The sequence below is a fragment of the Myotis yumanensis genome, unplaced genomic scaffold (assembly GCF_028538775.1).
Source record: "Myotis yumanensis isolate MYYU_CA2020_CCGP unplaced genomic scaffold, mMyoYum1.0.hap1 SCAF_3, whole genome shotgun sequence".
NCBI lineage: Eukaryota > Metazoa > Chordata > Mammalia > Chiroptera > Vespertilionidae > Myotis > Myotis yumanensis.
The window spans coordinates 182,897,271-182,919,631 of record NW_027223754.1 but is presented as its reverse complement, the minus strand read 5'-3'; the positions used below and the strand labels follow the sequence as shown (position 1 = coordinate 182,919,631).

Below are 22,361 nucleotides of genomic sequence, written 5' to 3'. Positions count from 1 at the left end.
CAGGTTCTTGGACTCCTTTAATGCCTGCCTCATCTATATTTGCTTCTTTACAAGATAAATGGAAACATCTGAGAACTGGTTATACATTTATTTGTAAATAGATAGTTATTAGAGCTATCTGTCTAAATCTTGCTATTTATACCTAGTTTGGAAGACAAGGTAAACATCAAAGTGTTTTAAAGAATAGAACTTTCTGTCAGGGCTACATAGATGAAGGAGCAAAGAAACAGAAAGTACGTCGATGCATACAAGCCACAGAGATCTGTACTCGTATTATCAAAGAAATTATGTAGCAATACAAAAATATGGCAAACATGCATGCTCATCATAGATACTGGGTGGCAGCTATTGTTCCTAAGTTATGACCAAAAAGTTAGGCTTGAGATGCCATGCTCTTAGCTACTACCCTTATCAATACACTCTCTTGTACGCATAGTGTAATCCCATTAACTAAGTCAAGTCACTTACGTATCTGCAACTATGCCCTCTGCTATTTCACAAACATGCACAAATAGGAGAGCAAACGTCAGAATCCATCTCAGGTTATGTCCAGGAAAGTGAAGCCATGTGTTGTGATGAATTTGTACTTTTGAGCTTTGACTGCCCCATCCTGAAAAAAGAAAAAAAAAAAAAGAGATAAGTAAAAGGATCCATTATAATCATGGAAATAATTAACATTGTGATATGCTTTGGGGAGTTCATTAAACCTAGCACTTTCTAGAGCAGTGATGGCGAACCTATGACACGCGTGTCAGAGGTGACACGCGAACTCATTTTTTTTTGGTTGATTTTTCTTTGTTAAATGGCATTTAAATATATAAAATAAATATCAAAAATATAAGTCTTTGTTTTACTATGGTTGCAAATATCAAAAAATTTCTATATGTGTCACGGCACCAGAGTTAGGTTAGGGTTTTTCAAAATGCTGACACGCCAAGCTCAAAAGGTTCGCCATCACTGTTCTAGAGAAACGGGGGAAATCCTGATCTATTTTCATTATATTAAAAAATAATTTCAAAATTATTTTTACAAGACTGCCTAGGTCAGTGGTCGGCAAACTGCGGCTCGCGAGCCACATATGGCTCTTTGGCCCCTTGAGTGTGGCCACAAAGTTTCAATCGCACTGTACGTGCGCGCCCGCACATGGTATTTTGTGGACGAGCCACACTCAAGGGGCCGCAGTTTGCCGACCACTGGCCTAAGTTAACAAGTTAACACTTACGGCATTGTTCAGGAATACCACCAACTCTGAGTGACAGCATGATTATTTCATGCTAATCAGAGGTCTTATTGACAGGTTCCTGATTCATTCAAAAGGAAAAAAATTAATGATAGTATTAATAAAATAAGTTTGGTGTCTAAAGCCTCTCAAAACACAGGATCTATGAGAGACTAACAAAAAAAGGTCATATGTGATGATGAAATATAGAACTCATTAGTTGAGTCAATTCTTAATCATATGCATATCATGTGAGAAAAATGAAAACCTATGACTGGGCCAGTACTATTCAACAGTGGTAGAGTATTTTCTCTAAGAAAGCTAGTCTTGTTCATTGTTGAGCTTTAAGCAGAATCAAGGCCCTGTCTGGCATGGCTCATCGGTTGAGCATCGACCTATGAACCAAAAGGTCACAGTTCAGGTTGCGGGCTGGATTCCGAGTTAAGGGCGTGCAGGAGTCAGCTATTCCATGATTCTCTCTCATTATTGATGTTTCTATCTCTCTCTCCCTCTCCTTTCCTCTCTGAAATCAATAAAAATATTTTTTTTAAAGAACAATATAGGGAAAAACCAAGATGGCGGCAGGGGTAAAAACTAGAAATTGCTGCCTCGCACAACCACTTCAAAAATACAACTAAAAGACAAAACATACATCATCCAGAACCACAGGAAGGCTCGCTGAGTGGAAACAACTAGAAGGAAAGAGAAAAGCACACTGAGACTCAGAGGAGGTGCGGAAGTAAAGTGCAGAGGTACAGAGGCGCATGTGGAAAGAGCTGGCAACTGAGGACGTGGCTGTCTTTTTCAATCAGGAGGGAGTCACAAGCTCCCGACTGCTCTGAACTCCAGTTCCGGGCTAGTCTCTGGGGACCCAGACACATAGGGGAAGAAACTGGACTCTCTGGCATTGGTTGGAACTCGAGGGCGGCTTTCTCTCAGAAGTGCTTGCAGCAAATACCATGGAACACTGAGACCCGGGTCCTCTTAGGGTAGGACTGAGGAGCAGCCATAGCTGCTTGCTCCGCCCTGTTGATCCCCTGAGACCCCACCCCACCCAAGCTGTGTGCAGAGGCTTTTGCATATGAAAGGCCTGGCCCTTTGCAATCTGAAAATTAACTAACAAACTGCAGCTGGGTCAGAGAGACCCAGAACTTCCAAGAGAAGGCACAAGGCCCCACAGCAGCTTGCATTGCTTCACAGCTGGGCGTCATCTGGGTACCTCCAAACCCCAAACAAGGAAGAGGAATCTACAGATCTCTCCTTAGATCCTGCTGGGTAGCTTCAGGCGGAGGCTAAATTAGCACCTCCTCAGAGATCCAAGAGCCAGTGTACCCAGTGGTCAGAGTGGGACCATCCAGATTACAACTCCTCAGATCCATAAGGGACACACTAGGGGGCAGACTCAGTGAGCACCAAAGCCCCACTGAAGCAAGTCTTGCCCCAGAAGGGTGTCTCTGGCACAGAAGTTCTCCCACTGCAGACACAGCTGATTCTCACAGCCAATTGGCCTGGAAGTCGATTCCTCCCAGTGATACCTACAACAATCAAGGCTTAACTACAACAAGACTGTACACAAAGCCCACAAAGGGGTGCACCAAGAGTGTCCACCTCAGGTAATTGCTGAGGCTGAGCCACTGCGCCCTATAGGACACCTAGCACAAAAAGCCACTCTATCAACACAGGGAAGCATAAAAAATGTGGAGACAAAAGAAACAAGTCACAAATGACAGAAATGGAGGAAAGCAAACGACTGGATATAGAGTTCAAAACCACAGTTATAAGGTTTTTCAAGAATTTTCTAGAAACCACTGATAAATTTAGTGAGACCCTCGAGGTTATGAAAAAGGACCAACTAGAAATTAAGCATACACTGACTGAAATAAAGAATATTATGCAGAGTTCCAACAGCAGACTAGAGGATCGCAAGAATCAAATCAAAATTTGAAATACGAAGAAGCAAAAAACACCCAACTGGAAAAACAAAAAGAAAAAATAATCCAAAAATATGAAGATAGTGTAAGGAGCCTCTGGGACAACTTCAAGCGTACCAACATCTGAATTATAGGGGTGCCAGAAGAAGAGAGACAACAAGATATTGAAAACCTATTTGAAGAAATAATGACAGTAAACTTCCCCAACCTGGTGAAAGAAATAGACTTCCAAGTCCAGGAAGCGCAAAGAACCCCAAACAAAAGGAATCCAAAGAGGACCACACCAAGACACATCATAATTAAAATGCCAAGAGCAAAAGACAAAGAGAGAATCTTAAAAGCAGCAAGAGAAAAAAAAGTCAGTTACCTACAAGGGAATACCCATATGACTGTCAGCTGATTTCTCAACAGAAACTATGCAGGCCAGAAGGGAGTGGCAAGAAATATTCAAAGTGATGAATAGCAAGAACCTACAACCAAGATTACTTTACCCAGCAAAGCTATCATTCAGAATTGAAGGTCAGATAAAGAGCTTCACAGATAAGAAAAAGCTAAAGGAATTCACCACCACCAAACCAGTATTATATGAAATGCTGAAAGGTATCCTTTAAGAAGAGGAAGAAGAAGAAAAAGGTAAAGATACAAATTATGAACAACAAATACACATCTATCAACAAGTGAATCTAAAAATCAAGTGAATAAATAATCTGATGAACATAATAAACTGGTGAATATAATAGAATCAGGGGCATAGAAAGGGAGAGGACTGACAATTCTCAGGGGGAAAGGGGTTTTGGGAGGTGCGGGGGGTGCAGGAAGAGACTGGACAAAAATCATACACCTATGGCTGAGGACAGTGTGTGGGGGGGGGTAAGGGCAGAGGGTGGAGTGGGAACCAGGTGGAGGGGAGCTATGGGGGGGGGGGGGGAGGAAGAGGAACAACTGTAATAATCTGAACAATAAAGATTTAATAAAAATAAAAAAGAACAATATAGGTTTACCCTTAGCTCACCATTGAAGAAAAAATTCATTACATTTTAGTAAAATTTTGATGGTTTCCCTCAAACAACTAGAGTAATGCCAACTCATATGTGGTATACTAGGAAAAAACTCCACTTTGTCTCATTTTGTCATCTTTTTTTCTAATTTTTTGAATCCAGAGAAGTCCTATATGTGTCAAGAATGAATGTATTGGCCACCATGAATAATGCTGCAATGAATACAGGAGTGCATATGTCTTTGCAAATAAATGTTTTCAAATTGGAAACAACTGAAGTGTTCATTGATAGATGATTGGATAAAAATATATGGTACATATAAACAATGTAATACTACTCAGCCATAAGAAAATATGAAATACTGCCATTTGTGACAACATGGATGGACCTTTAGAATATCATGCTAAGCGAAATAAAATAATAACCATAAATTTCACTCATATGTGGGATATAAAACTGAAAGCAACAAATGAAAACACAAGAAAAACAAACATCTCATAGACTCAGACAACAGTGGTTACTAGAGGGAAGGAGGTTAAAAGAGGGTCAAATATATGATGATAGAGAATGACTTGACTTTGGGTGATGGGCACAGAATACAATATATAGATCATTTATCATAGAAATGTACTGTTGAAACCTATATAATCTTATTCATCAATGTCACACCAATAAATTTAATAAAATAAATAAATAAATTTAAAAATGAGTTTTGTGCCTGAAATATTGCAGGAAGAAATTTCTTTATGAACAAACTAGAGGCCCGGTGCATGAAATTCATGCACTCAGGGGAGAGGGAATCCCTCAGCCTGGCCTGTGCCCTCTCACAGTCTGGGAGTCTTCAGGTGATGTCCAACTGATGGCTTAGGCCCGCTCCCCATGGGCCTCTCCTGCCACTGCCACTGCACTCACCAGCCATGAGCCTGGCTTCTGGTTGAGAGGTGCTCCCCCTGTGGGAGCGCACTGACCACCAGCGGGTAGCTCCTGCTTTGAGCATCTTCCCTCTGGTAGTTAGTGTGCATCATAGCGACTGATTGTTCTACTGTTCAGTCAATTTGCATATTAGCCTTTTATTATATAGGACTAGAGGCCCGGTGCACAAAAATTTGTGCACTGGGGGGGTCCCCTCAGCCCGGCCTGTGCCCTCTCACAGTCTGGGACCCCTCGGGGGATGACCACCTGCTGGCTTAGGCCTGCTCCCTGGGGGATTGGGCCTAAGCTGGCAATCAGACATCCCTCTGGCAGCCCGGCAGCCCGGCAGCCCTCAGGGGATGTCCACTTGCCAGTGTGGAGCAGACCTAAGCTGAAGTTGGACATCCTTAGCGCTGCTGAGGAGTCAGGAGAGACTCCCACCACCAACGCTGTACTGGCAGCCATCAGCCTGGCTTGTGGCTGAGCAGAGCTCCCCCATGTGGGAGCGCACTGACCCCCAGAGGGCAGCTTCTGCATTGAGCGTCTGCCCCCTGGTGGTCAGTGTGTGTCATAGTGACCAGTCATTCCCAGTCTTTCTGCTGTTAGGGTCAGTTTTCATATTACCCTTTTACTATATAGGATAGAGGCCTGGTGCATGGGTCGGGGCCAGCTGGTTTGCCCTGAAGGGTGTCCGGATCAGGGTTGGGGTCCCCACTGGGGAGCCTGGCCAGCCTAGATGAGGGGCTGATGGCTGTTTTCAGGGTGGCCACACCCCCTTTAGGGTGGGGGTCCCCACTGGGGTGCCTGGCCAGTCTGGGTGAGGGGCTGAGGGCCATTTTCAGGCTGGCTGCAACTGAAGCTCCCAGCCTCTCCTTTTTTTCTTTTTCTTTTTTTTAATTCTGGGATTTATTTACCTTCTATAATTGAAACTTGGTTGCCATCACTGGAGCTAAGAGCCGGCTCCTGCTCGCTCCAGCTCTGTGGCCACGGCCTGCTGAAAGCAGGTATCTGGGGTTTGTTTAGCTTCTATAATTGAAACTTTGTTGCTTTCGGAGCTCAGAGCCGGGCCGCGGCAGGCGGGGAACCTTGGCTTCCTCCAAGCAAGCCTCCTGCTCACTTCAGCTGCGTGGCTGCTGGCCGCCATCTTGGTTGGGTTCATTTGCATATCACACTGATTAGCCAATGGAGGCGTAGCAAAGGTATGGTCAATTACCATGTTTGTCTATTATTAGATAGGATGAGATTCCCTGAAGCATTCTTTGAAAAGAAAATTGATTCATGTCTTATTTGTTTCCAAATGAACTTACTATTAGATGATTAGTTACAGTTAACATGTTTTTGTTTGTTTGTTTGTTTTTTGTTTGTTTGTTTATTTTAGTGAGATGGTACTCCTGTTGATCTCACAGCTTCTGATACATCTAGTTTAGGATTGTCTCTTCTGTTAGGGAACCTTATTAATGGAGTATGTGGCTTGACTACCTGCACGACCCTGCTAGCGGACGCCATCTTGCTGCCCATCATGACCCCGAAAAGGGGCAGCTTCCGGGGTGCTCGAGCCGCAGCAACAACCAGAGTCCAGTTAACATGTTTATTAGAATTTATGCCATAAATTCTTGCAGGCAAGCCCTGTGTCTTTTTGCAGCATTATAGTTTTCCTCATCCTTGATATCACTGTGATTTATTTATGTACTCTCACTAGCTCAAATAGCCAATATTAGAGATAGTCTGGATTTTTCCCATTGACAATATTCACTCCAATTCCACTTGATTTAAATATCTTTTTGCCAGCCTTTGTGTTTGATGCTAGAAATACAGTTAGGAATGTTATAATACTTACTCTAAAGAAATAAATCGGATGTCAAAAAAGAATTATTAATTATAGAATTGCACTTTAAAAAAAGATGTTCTAATTTTGACCAAACACCACTCTTAATGTCCTACAAATAATACCACATAAATGACTAGTATTCTATACGTGGCCACTGTAGTCCCAATATATTGGTTTAACATGAAAAAGTATGTGTCAAGAGTATGTTGGCCTTTGCATGACATGGTATGCTTCAGTAACAGAACTTCCTTTCCAACAGTAGACTAGGAGAAGCGGAGGACCGAATTAGTGAATTAGAAGACAAGGAAGCAAAACACACTCAAACTGTACGGCAAATGGAGAAAAAAATTAAAAGACAGGAGGAGAGCCTAAGGGAGCTTTGGGACAACATGAAACGAAACAACATACGAATAATAGGGGTGCCAGAACAACAGAAAGATGAACATGGATTAGAAAACCTATTCGAAGAAATAATATCAGAAAACTTCCCTGAGGTGGGGAAGAAAAAAGTCACACAAGCCCAGAGAGTCCCAAACAAGGTGAACCCGAAAAGACCCACACCAAGACACATCATAATTACCATGGCAAATGTTCAGGATAAAGAGAGAATCTTACAGGCTGCAAGAGAGAGACGGAAAGTAACATACAAGGGATCTCCCATTAGATTATCAAATGATTTCTCAACAGAAACACATCAGGCCAGAAAAGAATGGACGGAAATCTACAAAGTGATGCAAAGCAAAGGACTGAATCCAAGAATACTCTATCCAGCAAGGCTATCATTCAAAATTGAAGGGGAAATAAGAAGCTTCACAGACAAAAAAGGGCTAAGGGAGTTTATCACCACCAAGCCAGCAATGCAAGAAATGCTAAAGGGACTGGTGTAAAAAGAAGAAATATCAAGCTCAGAAAGAAAACAGCCACACACACACACACAAAAAGAAATGGCTACAAACAAGTACCTTTCAATAATAACTTTAAATGTAAATGGACTAAATGCTCCAACCAAAAGACATCGAGTGGCTGAATGGATAAAAAAACATGACCCATACATCTGCTGTCTACAAGAGACCCACCTCATTAGAAGGGACTCACACAGACTGAAAGTGAAGGGATGGAAAAATATCTTTCACGCAAATGGAAAGGAAAAGAAAGCTGGGGTAGCAATACTTATATCTGACAAAATACATCTCAAAGTGAAGGCCATAACCAGAGATAAGGAAGGCCACTTCATAATACTAAAGGGATCAATACAACAAGAAGATATAACCCTGGTAAACATATATGCACCCAATGCAGGAGCACCCACATACATAAGAAAACTTCTGGAAGATATCAGGGGAGAGATCGACAACAATACAATCATAGTAGGGGACTTTAATACACCACTGACATCACTGGATAAATCCGCTAGACAAAAACTCAGCAAAGAAACAGCAATCCTAAATGACTCACTAGATCAGATGGACTTAATTGACATCTTCAGAACACTTCACCCCACAGCTGCGGAATATACATTCCTCTCAGGTGCTCATGGGACATATTCAAAAATAGACCACATATTGGGTCACAAGCAAAGTCTCCACAAATTCAAGAAGATTGAAATCATAAAAAGCTTCTTCGCAGACCACGATGGGATAATGTTAGAAATAAACTACAATAAAAACAACCCAAAATACTCAAACACTTGGAAGCTGAATAGCATGTTATTAAATATTGATTGGGTTACTGATGACATCAAAGAAGAAATTAAAAACATCCTGGACACTAATGACAATGAAAACACAACAATCCAAAACCTCTGGGACACAATGAAAGCAGTCCTGAGAGGAAAGTTTATAGCTCTACAGGCCTATCTCAAAAAACAAGAAAAAATGGTAGTCAATCATCTAACTCTACAACTCAAAGAATTAGAAAGAGAGCAACAAGAAAACCCCAGAGTGAGCAGAAGGAAGGAGATAATAAAGATTAGAGCAGAAATCAATGAAATAGAGACCAAAAAAACAATACAGAAAATCAATGAAACCAAGAGCTGGTTCTTCGAAAGGATAAACAAGATTGACAAACCCCTAGCCAGGCTCACCAAGAAGCAAAGAGAGAGGTCCCAAATAAACCAAATCAGAAATGATAGAGGCGAAATAACAACAGACCCCACAGAAATACAAATGATTGTTAAACAATACTACGGGCAACTCTACTCCAACAAACTAGACAACCTGGAGGAAATGGACAAATTCCTAGAAAAATACAACATTCCAAAACTCAACCAGGAAGAATCTAAAAACCTCAATAGGCCAATAACTATGGAAGAAATTGAAGCAGTCATCAGAAAGCTTCCAGCAAACAAAAGCCCAGGGCCAGACGGCTTCACAGGGGAGTTCTACCAAACATTCAAGGAAGAACTAAAACCTACCCTCCTCAGACTACTACAAAAAATTCAAGAGGAAGGAACGCTTCCAAGCTCATTCTATGAAGCCAGCATCACCCTAATACCAAAACCAGGTAAAGACAACACAATGAAAGAGAATTACAGGCCAATATGAACATAGATGCCAAAATCCTCAACAAAATCTTAGCAAATCGGATCCAGCAGTACATCAGAAGGATCATACACCATGACCAAGTAGGATTTATCCCAGAGATGCAAGGATGGTACAACATCCGTAAATCAATAAATGTGATACATGACATAAACAAACTGAAAGAAAAAAACCACATGGTCATATCAATTGATGCAGAAAAAGCATTTGACAAAACCCAACACCCATTTTTGATAAAAACTCTCAGAAAGGTGGGAATAGAAGGATCATACCTCAACATAATAAAAGCCATATATGACAGGCCCACAGCCAACATCATACTCAATGGACAAAAACTAACACCATTTCCCCTAAGAACAGGAACAAGACAGGGATGCCCACTCTCACCACTCCTGTTCAACATAGTACTGGAAGTATTAGCCATTGCAATTAGGCAAGAAGAAGAAATAAAAGGCATCCAAATTGGAAAAGATGAAGTAAAACTGTCCTTATTTGCAGATGACATGATATTATACATACAAAACCCTAGAGACTCCATCAAAAAGCTACTAGACTTAATACACGAATTTGGCAATGTAGCAGGATACAAAATTAACCCCAAGAAATCTGAGGCATTTCTATACACCAATAGTGAACTTTCAGAAAGGGAGATCAGAAAAACAATCCCATTTACCATCGCACCAAAAAAATTAAGATACCTAGGAATAAACTTAACTAAAGAGGTTAAAGACCTCTACTCAGAAAACTACAGGACGTTGAAAAAAGAGATAGAGGAAGACATAAACAGATGGAAGAACATACCATGTTCTTGGATTGGTAGAATCAACATCATTAAAATGTCCGTACTACCCAAAGCAATCTATACATTCAACGCACTTCCCATTAAAATACCAATGGCCTTCTTCAAAGATCTAGAACGAACTCTCCAAAAATTCATCTGGAATAAAACAAGACCCCGAATAGCTGCAACGATCCTGAGAAAGAACAAAGTAGGTGGGATCTCAATGCCAGATATCAAGCTGTATTACAAAGCCACTGTTCTCAAAACTGCCTGGTACTGGCACAAGAACAGACATATAGATCAGTGGAATAGAATAGAGAGTCCAGAAATTATCCCGAACCAATATGCTCAATTAATTTTTGACAAAGGAGGCATGAACATACAATGGAGCCAAGATAGTCTCTTCAATAAATGGTGTTGGGAAAATTGGACAGACATATGCAAGAAAATGAAACTAGACCACCAACTTACACCATACACAAGAATAAACTCAAAATGGATAAAGGACTTAAATGTACGACAGGAAACCATAAAAATTCTAGAAGAATACAAAGGCAACAAAATCTCAGACATATGCCAAAACAATTTCTTCACTGATACAGCTCCTAGGGCAGTTGAAACTAAAGAGAAAATGAACAAATGGGACTACATCAAAATAAAAAGCTTCTGCACAGCAAAAGAAACCATCAACAAAACAACAAGAAAACCCACCTCGTGGGAAAACATATTTGCCAACGTCATATCTGATAAGGGCTTAATCTCCAAAATTTATAGGGAACTCATACAACTTAACAAAAAGAAGATAAACAATCCAATCAAAAAATGGGCAAAGGACCTAAATAGACACCTTTCAAAAGAGGACATTCAGAAAGCCAAGAGACATATGAAAACATGCTCAAAGTCACTAATCATCCGAGAGATGCAAATCAAAACAACAATGAGGTACCATCTCACACCTGTCAGAATGGCCATCATCAACAAATCAACAAACGACAAGTGCTGGAGAGGATGTGGAGAAAAAGGAACACTTGTGCACTGCTGGTGGGAATGCAGACTGGTGCAGCCACTATGGAAGGCAGTATGGAGGTTCCTCAAAAAATTGGAAATGGAACTCCCATTTGACCCTGTGATCCCACTTCTAGGAATATATCCCAAGAAACCAGAAACACCAATCAGAAAGGATATATGCACCCCTATGTTCATAGCAGCACAATTCACCATAGCTAAGATCTGGAAACAGCCTAAGTGCCCATCAGTAGATGAATGGATTAGAAAACTGTGGTACATCTACACGATGGAATACTATGCTGCTGTTAAAAAGAAGGAACTCCTACCATTTGCAACATCATGGATGGAACTGGAGAGCATTATGCTAAGTGAAACAAGCCAGTCAATGAAGGAAAAATACCACATGATCTCACTCATTCATGGATAATAAAGACCATTACAAACTTTTGAACAATAATAGATACAGAGGCAGAGCTGCCTCAAACTGATTGTCAAACTGCAGTGGGAAGGCCAGAGAGAGTTGGGGGGCAGGAGGGAGGGGAGTAAGAGATCAACCGAAGGACTTGTATGCATGCATATAAGCATAACTAATGGACATAAGACACTGGGGGGTAAGGGAGGGTAGGGGTTTGTCAAGGGTGGGGGGGGGAAAAAGGACACTTATGTAATACCCTTTGTAATACTTTAAGCGAAAAAAAAAAAAAAAAAGACTAAAGATGTGGCAATCAGCTGCTGAAATATTCGCTGCTAGTATTAGTGGAGAGAAATGGTGCGCCTGCGTGTAAGGCGCATAAGGGAAATGAATGCAACACAATTATAGTAATCAGTCATTAGCGAACATTGTAGTTCATTATTAATAATTATGTATAACAGGCTATTGTAAAAATTAAGTTACAAAATTTTTATTAAAATGTTTCTCACATACTGTTACAAAAAATAAATAAATAAATAAATAAATAAATAAATAAAAATAAAAAAAAAATAAAAAAAAAAGAAGCTTCATAGACAAAAAAAGGCTAAGGGAGTTTATCACCACCAAGCCAGCAATGCAAGAAATGCTAAAGGGACTGGTGTAAAAAAAAATAAAAAGCTCAGAAAGAAAACAGCCACACAAAAAAAGAAATGGCTACAAACAAGTACCTTTTAATAATAACTTTAAACGTAAATGGACTAAATGCTCCAACCAAAAGATATCGAGTGGCTGAATGGATAAAAAAACATGACCCATATATCTGCTGTCTACAAGAGACCCACCTCATTAGAAGAGACTCACACAGACTGAAAGTGAAGGGATGGAAAAATATCTTTCAGGCAAATGGAAAGGAAAAGAAAGCTGGGGTAGCAATACTTATATCGGTCAAAATAGACCTCAAAGTAAAGGCCATAACCAGAGATAAGGAAGGCCACTTCATAATACTAAAGGGATCAATACAACAAGAAGATATAACCCTGGTAAACATATATACACCCAATGCAGGAGCACCCAAATACATAAAAAAACTCCTGGAAGATATCAAAGGAGAGATTGACAACAATACAATCATAGTAGGGGACTTTAATACACCACTGACATCACTGGATAAGTCCTCTAGACAAACAATGAGCAAAGAAATAGCAATCCTAAATGACTCACTAGATCAGATGGACTTAATAGACATCTTCAGAACACTTCACCCCAAAGCCGCGGAAAATACATTCTACTCAAGTGCTCATGGGACAGATTCAAAAATAGACCACATATTGGGTCACAAGCAAAGTCTCCACAAATTCAAGAAGATTGAAATCATAAAAAGCATCTTCTTAGACCATGATGGCATAATATTAGAAATAAACTACAATAAAAACAACCCAAAATACTCAAACACTTGGAAGCTGAAAAGCATGTTATTAAATATTGATTGGGTTACCAATGAGATTAAAGAAGAAATTAAAAACATCCTAGAAACTAATGACAATGAAAACACAACAATCCAAAACCTATGGGACACAATGAAAGCAGTCCTGAGAGGGAAGTTTATAGCTCTACATGCCTATCTCAAAAAACAAGACAAAATGGTAATAAATCATCTAACTCGACAACTCAAAGAATTAGAAAGAGAGCAACAAGAAAACCCCAGAGTGAGCAGAAGGAAGGAGATAATAAAGATTAGAGCAGACATAAATGACATAGAGACCAAAAAACAATACAGAAAATCAATGAAACCAAGAGCTGGTTCTTTGAAAGGATAAACAAGATTGACAAACCTCTAGCCAGGCTCACCGAGAAGCAAAGAGAGAGGACCCAAATAAACAAAATCAGAAACGATAGAGGCGAAATAACAACAGACCCCACAGAAATTTTTTAACAAATGATTGTTAAAAAAATACTATGGACAGCTCTACTCCAACAAACTAGACAACCTGCAGGAAATGGACAAATTCCTAGAAAAATACAACATTCCAAAACTCAATCAGGAAGAATCTAAAAATCTCAATAGGCCAATAACTATGGAAGAAATTGAAGCAGTCATCAAAAAGCTTCCAGCAAACAAAAACCCAGGACCAGACGTCTTCACAGGGGAGTTTTACCAAACATTCAAGGAAGAACTAAAACCTATCCTCCTCAGACTACTACAAAAAATTCAAGAGGAAGGAACACTTCCAAGCTCATTCTATGAAGCCAGCATCACCCTAATACCAAAACCAGGTAAAGACAACACAATGAAAGAGAATTACAGGCCAATATCCCTCATGAACATAGATGCCAAAATCCTCAACAAAATCTTAGCAAATCGGATCCAGCAGTACATCAGAAAGATCATACACCATGACCAAGTAGGAATTATTCCAAGGATGCAAGGATGGTACAATATCCGCAAATCAATAAACGTGATACATGACATAAACAAACTGAAAGAAAAAAACCACATGGTCATATCAATTGATGCAGAAAAAGCATTTGACAAAATCCAACACCCATTTTTGATAAAAACTCTCAGCAAGGTGGGAGTAGAAGGATCATACCTCAACATAATAAAAGCCATATATGACAGGCCCACAGCCAACATCATACTCAATGGACAAAAACTAACACCATTTCCCCTAAGAACAGGAACAAGACAGGGATGCCCACTCTCACCACTCCTGTTCAACATAGTACTGGAAGTTTTAGCCATTGCAATTAGACAAGAAGAAGAAATAAAAGGCATCCAAATTGGAAAAGATGAAGTAAAACTGTCCTTATTTGCAGACGACATGATATTATACATACAAAACCCTAGAGACTCCATCAAAAAACTACTAGACTTAATACATGGATTTGGCAAAGTAGAAGGATACAAAATTAATGCCAAGAAATCTGAGGCATTTCTATACACCAATAGTGAACTTTCAGAAAGAGAGATTAGAAAAACAATCCCATTTACCATCGCACCAAAAAAATTAAGATACCTAGGAATAAACTTAAAGAGGTAAAAGACCTCTACTCAGAAAACTACAGGACGTTGAAAAAAGAGATAGAGGAAGACATAAACAGATGGAAGAACATACCGTGTTCATGGATTGATAGAATCAACATCATTAAAATGTCCATACTACCCAAAGCAATCTATAAATTCAACGCACTTCCCATCAAAATACCAACGGCATACTTCACAGATCTAGAACGAACTCTCCAAAAATTTATTTGGAATAAAAAAAGACCCCGAATAGCTGCAGCAATCCTGAGAAAGAAGAAAGTAGGTGGGATCTCAATACCAGATATCAAGATGTATTACAAAGCCACTGTTCTCAAAACTGCCTGGTACTGGCACAAGAACAGGCATATAGATCAATGGAATAGAATAGAGAACCCAGAAATCGGCCCGAACCAATATGCTCAATTAATATTTGACAAAGGAGGAAAGAACATTCAATGGAGCCAAGATAGTCTCTTCAATAAATGGTGTTGGGAAAATTGGACAGATATATGCAAGAAAATGAAACTAGACCACCAAGTAACACCATATACAAAAATAAACTCAAAATGGATAAAGGACTTAAATGTATGACAGGAAACCATAAAAATTCTAGAGGAATCCAAAGACAACAAAATCTCAGACATATGCCGAAGCAATTTCTTCACTGATACAGCTCCTAGGGCACTTGAAACTAAAGAGAAAATGAACAAATGGGACTACATCAAAATAAAAAGCTTCTGCACAGCAAAAGAAACCATCAACAAAACAACGAGAAAACCCACTGCGTGGGAAAACATATTTGCCAACGTCATATCTGATAAGGGCCTAATCTCCAAAATTTATAGGGAACTCATACAACTTAACAAAAGGAAGATACACAACCCAATCAAAAAATGGGCAAAGGACCTAAATAGACACCTTTCAAAAGAGGACATTCAGAAAGCCAAGAGACATATGAAAACATGCTCAAAGTCACTAATCATCCTAGAGATGCAAATCAAAACAACAATGAGGTACCATCTCACACCTGTCAGACTGGCTATCATCAACAAATCAACAAACGACAAGTGCTGGAGAGGATGTGGAGAAAAAGGAACACTCGTGCACTGCTGGTGGGAATGCAGACTGGTGCAGCCACTATGGAAGACAGTATGGAGTTTCCTCAAAAAACTGGAAATGGAACTCCCATTTGACCCTATGATCCCACTTCTAGGAATATATCCCAAGAAACCAGAAACACCAATTAGAAAGGATATATGCACCCCTATGTTCATAGCAGCACAATTCACCATAGCTAAGATCTGGAAACAGCCTAAGTGCCCATCAGTAGATGAATGGATTAGAAAACTGTGGTACATCTACACGATGGAATACTATGCTGCTGTAAAAAAGAAGGAACTCTTACCATTTGCAACGGCATGGATGGAACTGGAGAGCATTATGCTAAGTGAAATAAGCCAGTCAATGAAGGAAAAATACCACATGATCTCACACATTCATGGATAATAAAGACCATTATAAACTTTTGAACAATAATAGATACAGAGGCAGAGCTGCCTCAAACAGATTGTCAAACTGTAGCGGGAAGGCCGGGGAGGGTTGGGGGGCAGGAGGAAGAGGGGTAAGAGATTAACCGAAGGACTTGTATGCATGCATATAAGCATAACCAATGGACATATACACTGGGGGGTAGGGGAGGCCAGGGGATTGTCAAGGGTGGGGGAAAAAAGGACACATATGTAATACCCTTTGTAATACTTTAAGCAATAAAAAAATTAAAAAAAAAAATGATACAAAAAAAAAAAAAAGAACTTCCCTTCCAGCTCTAGGAAGAGTTAGTTGTTCTAGCAGGTTAATTCCTAGGTAAATTTGTTCCTATATCTGTAATTGGACTTACAATGTGGTATATAGCAGTCTTCCCTTATCCTTGAAAGATACATTCCAAGACTCCCAGTGGATGCATGAAACCGAAGATAGTACCAAACTATATATATTGCTTTTTTCCTATACATACCTATGATAAAGTTTAATTTATAAATTTGGAAAAACACCAGGTTAACAAAAATGACTAATAATAAAATCAGACAATTTTAACAGTACATTGTAATAAAAGTTAAGTGAATGTGTTCTTTTTTTCTCTCTTAAAATATTTAATTGCTCTGTATTCACCTTACCATTTAAAATAAGCCTTTTATGACTTCTCTTTGACATAGTTGAGCTTTCTTACTATTCTTGCACTTTGGGGTCATTATTAAATAATGAACACAAGCACTGTGATAGTGTGATAGTCACCAAGTTGGCTAAGTAACCAATGGCTGTGTAGCATGTACATCATGGACACACTGGACAAAAGGATGAACTACATCCCTGGTGGGGCAGAATGGGAAGGCACGAGATTTCATCATGCTACTTAGAACAACATCAATTTAAAACTTATGAATAATTTATTTCTGGAATTTCCCAGTTAGTATTTTCTGAGTGCAGTTGACCGCAGGTAAGTAAAATCGCAGAAGATGAAACCATAAATAAAGGGGGACTATTGTAATCATTTATCTTAATTTTGACACATCTGTTTCACTGGCTTACTCCAGTGAATATTCTAGGCAAGTACTGTGCTTTAGTCATTTTCCATTCTCTTTACCTAACATAAAGTAAGACTCAGCAAATGCTTTTGATTTATCTTGTATAATTATCTTTTTCCTCTTTAAAAAAAAACCCTGTTGCTGCTACTTGATGTCCATTTCTAAGATGGCATGTAAATTCTATTTTACATACAGAATGTTAGGTAAAATAAATAAATAAATAACTGGAATACATAATACTTGCTTGTGTGTATGTTGTTTTTTTTCTTACAGAGTTATATATCACTTTTCATCTTGGAGAAATTAGTCAACATTATACCAAATCTCAGCCATTAATAAGACTTTTTCATAAACATTAGGTGATGTAATATAGAACAGATTACTTACCAATAAATAATATTGGAAAAGTGATAAACAACAGGAAGACATGAGGAACTAGGTTGAGGGCATCCACAAAGCAGGTATTTTCCAAAACACCACCGTTGATATTATATGAAGAAATGCTGTCGCCACAGAATGAAAGGTTCATTTCTTATGATATGGTTTACTCTAAAATGAAGAGTAAAAGGAGAGCCTCTTATTATTAAATTTTCCATTATAAAATTATAGCCTTAAAAAGGTGTTATCTTAAGCCCTAAGAAAAACCATGCAATGTTAGTAGAGTTATTCACAATTCACAGAGGAGGATATAGAGGTTCAGATTGGTTGAGAAACTTGCCAACCAATAGAATAGCTGGCATCCACACCTAGGTGTCTGACTATAAACTGTTTGTCCAGTTGTATCACACAGCCTCCAATCTATTTTTTTTAAGAAAATAACTTACCTATTCTTATTAAAATAAGTAGCAGCTTAAGACTTTAGCCTCACTGGACTTTATTTCTTTTCCTCATTTATGTAGGCCTGGATTCTGAGCTAGATTATTAAAGGCTGGCAGTGGCTTGAATAACTAAAACAGTACTATTTTTCTCTCCTCTTTCTTTGATTTGTTTTAGAATCAATGGTCACAAATAATATTTTTTCCCTGGGGAAAAAAATAGTGTTACATAGAAAAGATTGGCTACAGTAGGTAAATTATTGGAGAAACCAAATTTCAAACAAAAGTTTTATATAACATTATATAAGTAGAACAACTGGTTAGAAAGCCTATGTATTTACAGTCTAGTAAAGCTTATATGGAGTTCCTCTCACATATTGTTTTGGTAAACCTTTTTTGTTTTTATTAATCATTGATATGCTCTCTAGTTGAGACTTTTCTATCTTTTTTTTTTTTTTTAATATATTTTATTGATTTTTTACAGAGAGGAAGGGAGAGGGATAGAGAGTTAGAAACATCGATGAGAGAGAAACATCGATCAGCTGCCTCCTGCACATCTCCTACTGGGGACGTGCCCGCAACCCAGGTACGTGCCCTTGACCGGAATTGAACCTGGGACCTTTCAGTCGCCAGGCCGACGCTCTATCCACTGAGCCAAACCGGCCTTGGCGAGACTTTTCTATCTTAAAAAAAAAGTTATACTTAAAAAAAACTCAAGATAAGGTTATATACTTAGCAAATCTTTATCAACTATAAGATTCCAAGCTGGATAAAAGAATTAAAAATAACTTAAGATCTTTAAAATAACAGGAATACAGAAATTATGATTTATAATTGTTAGATTATTTCTGATAATGATGAAAAACAGAAAATAAAAAGTAATAGTAGCTAGTAATGAAATTTTTAATACACGTCATAAAAGAAAACTTTAAGTACATTCTAAATTGAAAGACATGTATAAACTGTTTTATTTATTTTAGCTGGTTTTATAATTTTATTCAAAATGATAATATTCCAATTGGCCACATTTATAAACCTTGACATTTAATCATTATTTCTGAGTCAGATGCTAAAAATGTAATCTGAATTTGCAAAACTTCATTAGCTCTAAGGATAACCTGCTTAGTATTTAATCAGTCCTAATACCAACCAATTAAGTAACTTTTGGATACATGTGTGTGACTGTGGAAAGAAATTATCAAAGAAGTACAAACAACCTGAAAAAGACAAAGAATATTTTTGGTCCTGTACCTGCTATCTGGGATACTAGACCATTAACTAATTAACTGTAAAAATACTCACAGAAGCTGATCCTGTGCTAGACAGTAGGGATCCAATAGTGCAGATGACAGAAACAGTCCCTGTGGTTTTAGACTGATAGGCTACATCAATCCCAACAGTTCTTGGTATTATGTAAAGGTTATGGTGTAAAAGTCAGAGAAATATACAGTAACATTATCACACGAAGGTGCATACTTCAGATTAATAAAGCGAAAGCTTTAGAATGGTTTCTTCCTTCTACCATAATCTCTAACCTCAGACTCCTCCTGGCTCCCAACCTGTTCCCTGTCTCTCACCACATCTCTCCTTTTGCCTTTTCACCTGCCTCCTCTTCCATCCTCTCCCTTTGACTGTGGCACATTCTAACTGCCAGACCATACTACAACCCAACAGGGACAAAAAGAAGGAAGGAATGAACTTATGGTAGATACATTGAAAATCATTGTGTTTACCTTACGAGTTTTTATTCAACCAGGATTTTTAACTAATTCTTAGATCTCCAAATATCATTCCAGGTTTCCCAGCAGAACCCAGGTTAAATTAGAAAGGGTTTGGGAAGGGTACAAATTGCTGCTCTTGCTGGCTAAACTCTGATCCCTGACATCTTTCAGCCCCACCCCTTCTGGATCTGTCTAGCTCAGCTAAGCACTGACAGAGGCCCAGCATCAAGGAGGAGGGAGAGGGAAGACAGACCAGACAGGAAGGCAGGACATTTTTCTCCTCACCAGCATAAAACCATGGGAAGATGTTCAAGTATTTGTTTAGGACAGCTGATAGAGTCAGAGAACGTGACTAAATGAACTTTAAAGACAAACATCTGAAGTGAAATTTTGTGATAGGGGTGGTCTGCAGAGCAAAAACACAAAAAGAAACTACTCCTAGATGACCAAACATGATTTCATGTCAAGAATTCTACTCTCAGTATTCTTATTCTTTGAACTGCATTGTATGAGAACTACCCTCAGGAGTTAAAAAATGTGGATTTAGTTTACACGAGTAAAGTAAGGGAAAACTAGTACTCTTTCTTATTCATCCAGCAGAGAGTGTCAGTTCTAATGTAGTAGCAGTCCCTGAGAATTTAACATGCTGGAAACATCTAAAGAAAACACACCAAAAGCAATATTAAAGCTTTCATTCGTATTTACACAATAATTCACTCTTTAGTTATTCAGAGATTAACTAAATTATGTTATGAGAAAGGAACGTTACATATTAAATAATTTACTTAGGACTTTATCCTTATCTAAGGCATTTTCAGGATCAGATCAACTAGTTATTAAAACAAATATAATACCGTCTTGAAGTTATTCAGTCGATGGGTCATAAAACATGAGCTCAAATATGTCTGTCTGTTTATCTATCTGTCTATCTACCTATCTGTCTATAAACGACAGATCCGAGTGGGAAAATCACTACCAAAAAAATGCCCACTGACTTCGGATTCAGTGCCTGAACTGAACGCACCCATTGAAGTTCTATCCCAAACCAAAGGAAATGCTGGCACTGCTCCGCAGATAAGATTCCTTACACAGACACGCCAATGGTGTGTGTGTGTGTTTTTTTTTAAATCCCAAACTAAACAAATAAAGCAACAAATAAATACCTTTGGTATTGGCTTGATGCTGCTTCAAACCCCTACTGGCGCACTGGCGCTACCTTCAAAACACCGGCTTCCTACACTGTCTTAGGGGTAAATTTCAAACCGGGAAGCAGAACTCCTAAAAAACAAAACAAAGAATAACAAAAATTAAGCAGATAGAAAACTACTTCGTGAAAAACACAGTTAATGTCTAAGAGGGGGGGGGAAAAAGGAAATTAACTCCTTACACGATCTCCAGCGGGTTAAGAAGGAGCCGGCAGTTTTGCAAGAAACGCTGGAAACCTGATCCCCACGCCCTCTGGACTCGGGCTGAGGCCCGCTCCCTGATCCTAGAAATAGCCACCGGGAAGGCAGAGCCCCGCAGAGTGCGCGGGCGCCTTCTGGTTGGCGAAACGTTAGATCCAAACCGACGGCTTAAGAGGTTAAATGATATTAATGTAAAAGACGTGGGCTCACTTACTCCGAAGGCAGAGCTTTCCTCCCCTATCCGAAGCCCGCAGGGCGCGCAGTGGATTATTTTTAGGGTGGTGGGAGATCAGCTGCTGCCTCCTATCGAGTTTCTAAATTGCACACACTGTTCTGGGCTGGGGCGGACGCGGCGACTCGGAGGCAGGAAACTGGGCAGCAGCCCCGAGCGCAGCGCAGCGCCGGCGACTGGAGACCCTCCCCACCCCCGCTCGGCCCGGCGCTCGGCTCGCGAGTCGCTGACTTGGGGCGCGCGGTGCCGAGATTTTTTAGAAACTCAAGTACTGTGCGTCCCCCAAGCTTCATCCGACACAGAAACTTTCACTCTGTGATGCAATGATTCACCGGAGTCTGGTTTTTAAACGTCAAAATACGCGAGGCATTCGCTTGCATTTTTCTTCCCCGGGCTCTGTTTGCGCCCTTTGATGGATCACACAAGGAGGCAGATTTGGGGGTTTCACTATTTCCCCCCTGAGCAGACCGGGGTAATGAAGGGCTCATTCCAGGCAGGAGAACCGGCCGCGGGGGGTGTATTATTGGTGCGTGCGAACGTTTTACAGGAGCAAGGCAGGCTCCAGGCGAATGGTTGCCCCACGCGCCTGGGAACCTCGGTTCCTCCTGCGGACCATTGGCCGCTCCCGCAGGGCCACCCTTCTCCTGCGCCCCAAAGTGGGACTTCGGCTCCCACGGCTGCACACACAATGCTCCCTACTCGTGCTCCCCACCCGAATTAGAGAGATCACTTAGTCTTCAGAAGATAACGTGTTTAAATCACACTCACTCCACAATAACCCCCGACCCCCAGGACGCCAGCCATCAATTTCCTCCTAGACCACCTTCTTCAAGTAACACGCTGTTTTCTCGGAGACCAGTGCTCAGTCGGCTTGAAGGAAGCACTGTTTTCGGCAACTGTCCTAGATCTGGTAACTGATGGTCAGGCAGGCGGGCGGCTGCCTCCCTGGCT

General features: G+C 39.8%; 1 protein-coding gene across 6 annotated transcripts in view; it reads right to left on the bottom strand.

The window, feature by feature from the left end:
* Positions 1-21,541, bottom strand: part of ABCC9 (ATP binding cassette subfamily C member 9) — a 124,056-nt gene extending 102,515 nt beyond the window's left edge. For 3 of the 6 annotated variants that reach the window (XM_070410582.1, XM_070410586.1, XM_070410585.1), the window contains exons 1-4: positions 21,393-21,540; positions 20,936-21,050; positions 17,624-17,785; positions 469-610 (exon numbers count right to left, since the gene is read on the bottom strand). In XM_070410582.1, coding sequence (XP_070266683.1) covers positions 469-610; positions 17,624-17,765 — 284 coding nt within the window. In that variant the 5' untranslated portion in view covers positions 17,766-17,785; positions 20,936-21,050; positions 21,393-21,540. Of the gene's footprint in view, positions 1-468; positions 611-17,623; positions 17,786-20,935; positions 21,051-21,159; positions 21,353-21,392 lie in introns of those variants that run through there. The other 3 variants (XM_070410584.1, XM_070410588.1, XM_070410583.1) reach the window with 2 other exon arrangements.
* Positions 21,542-22,361: the final 820 nt, after the last annotated feature.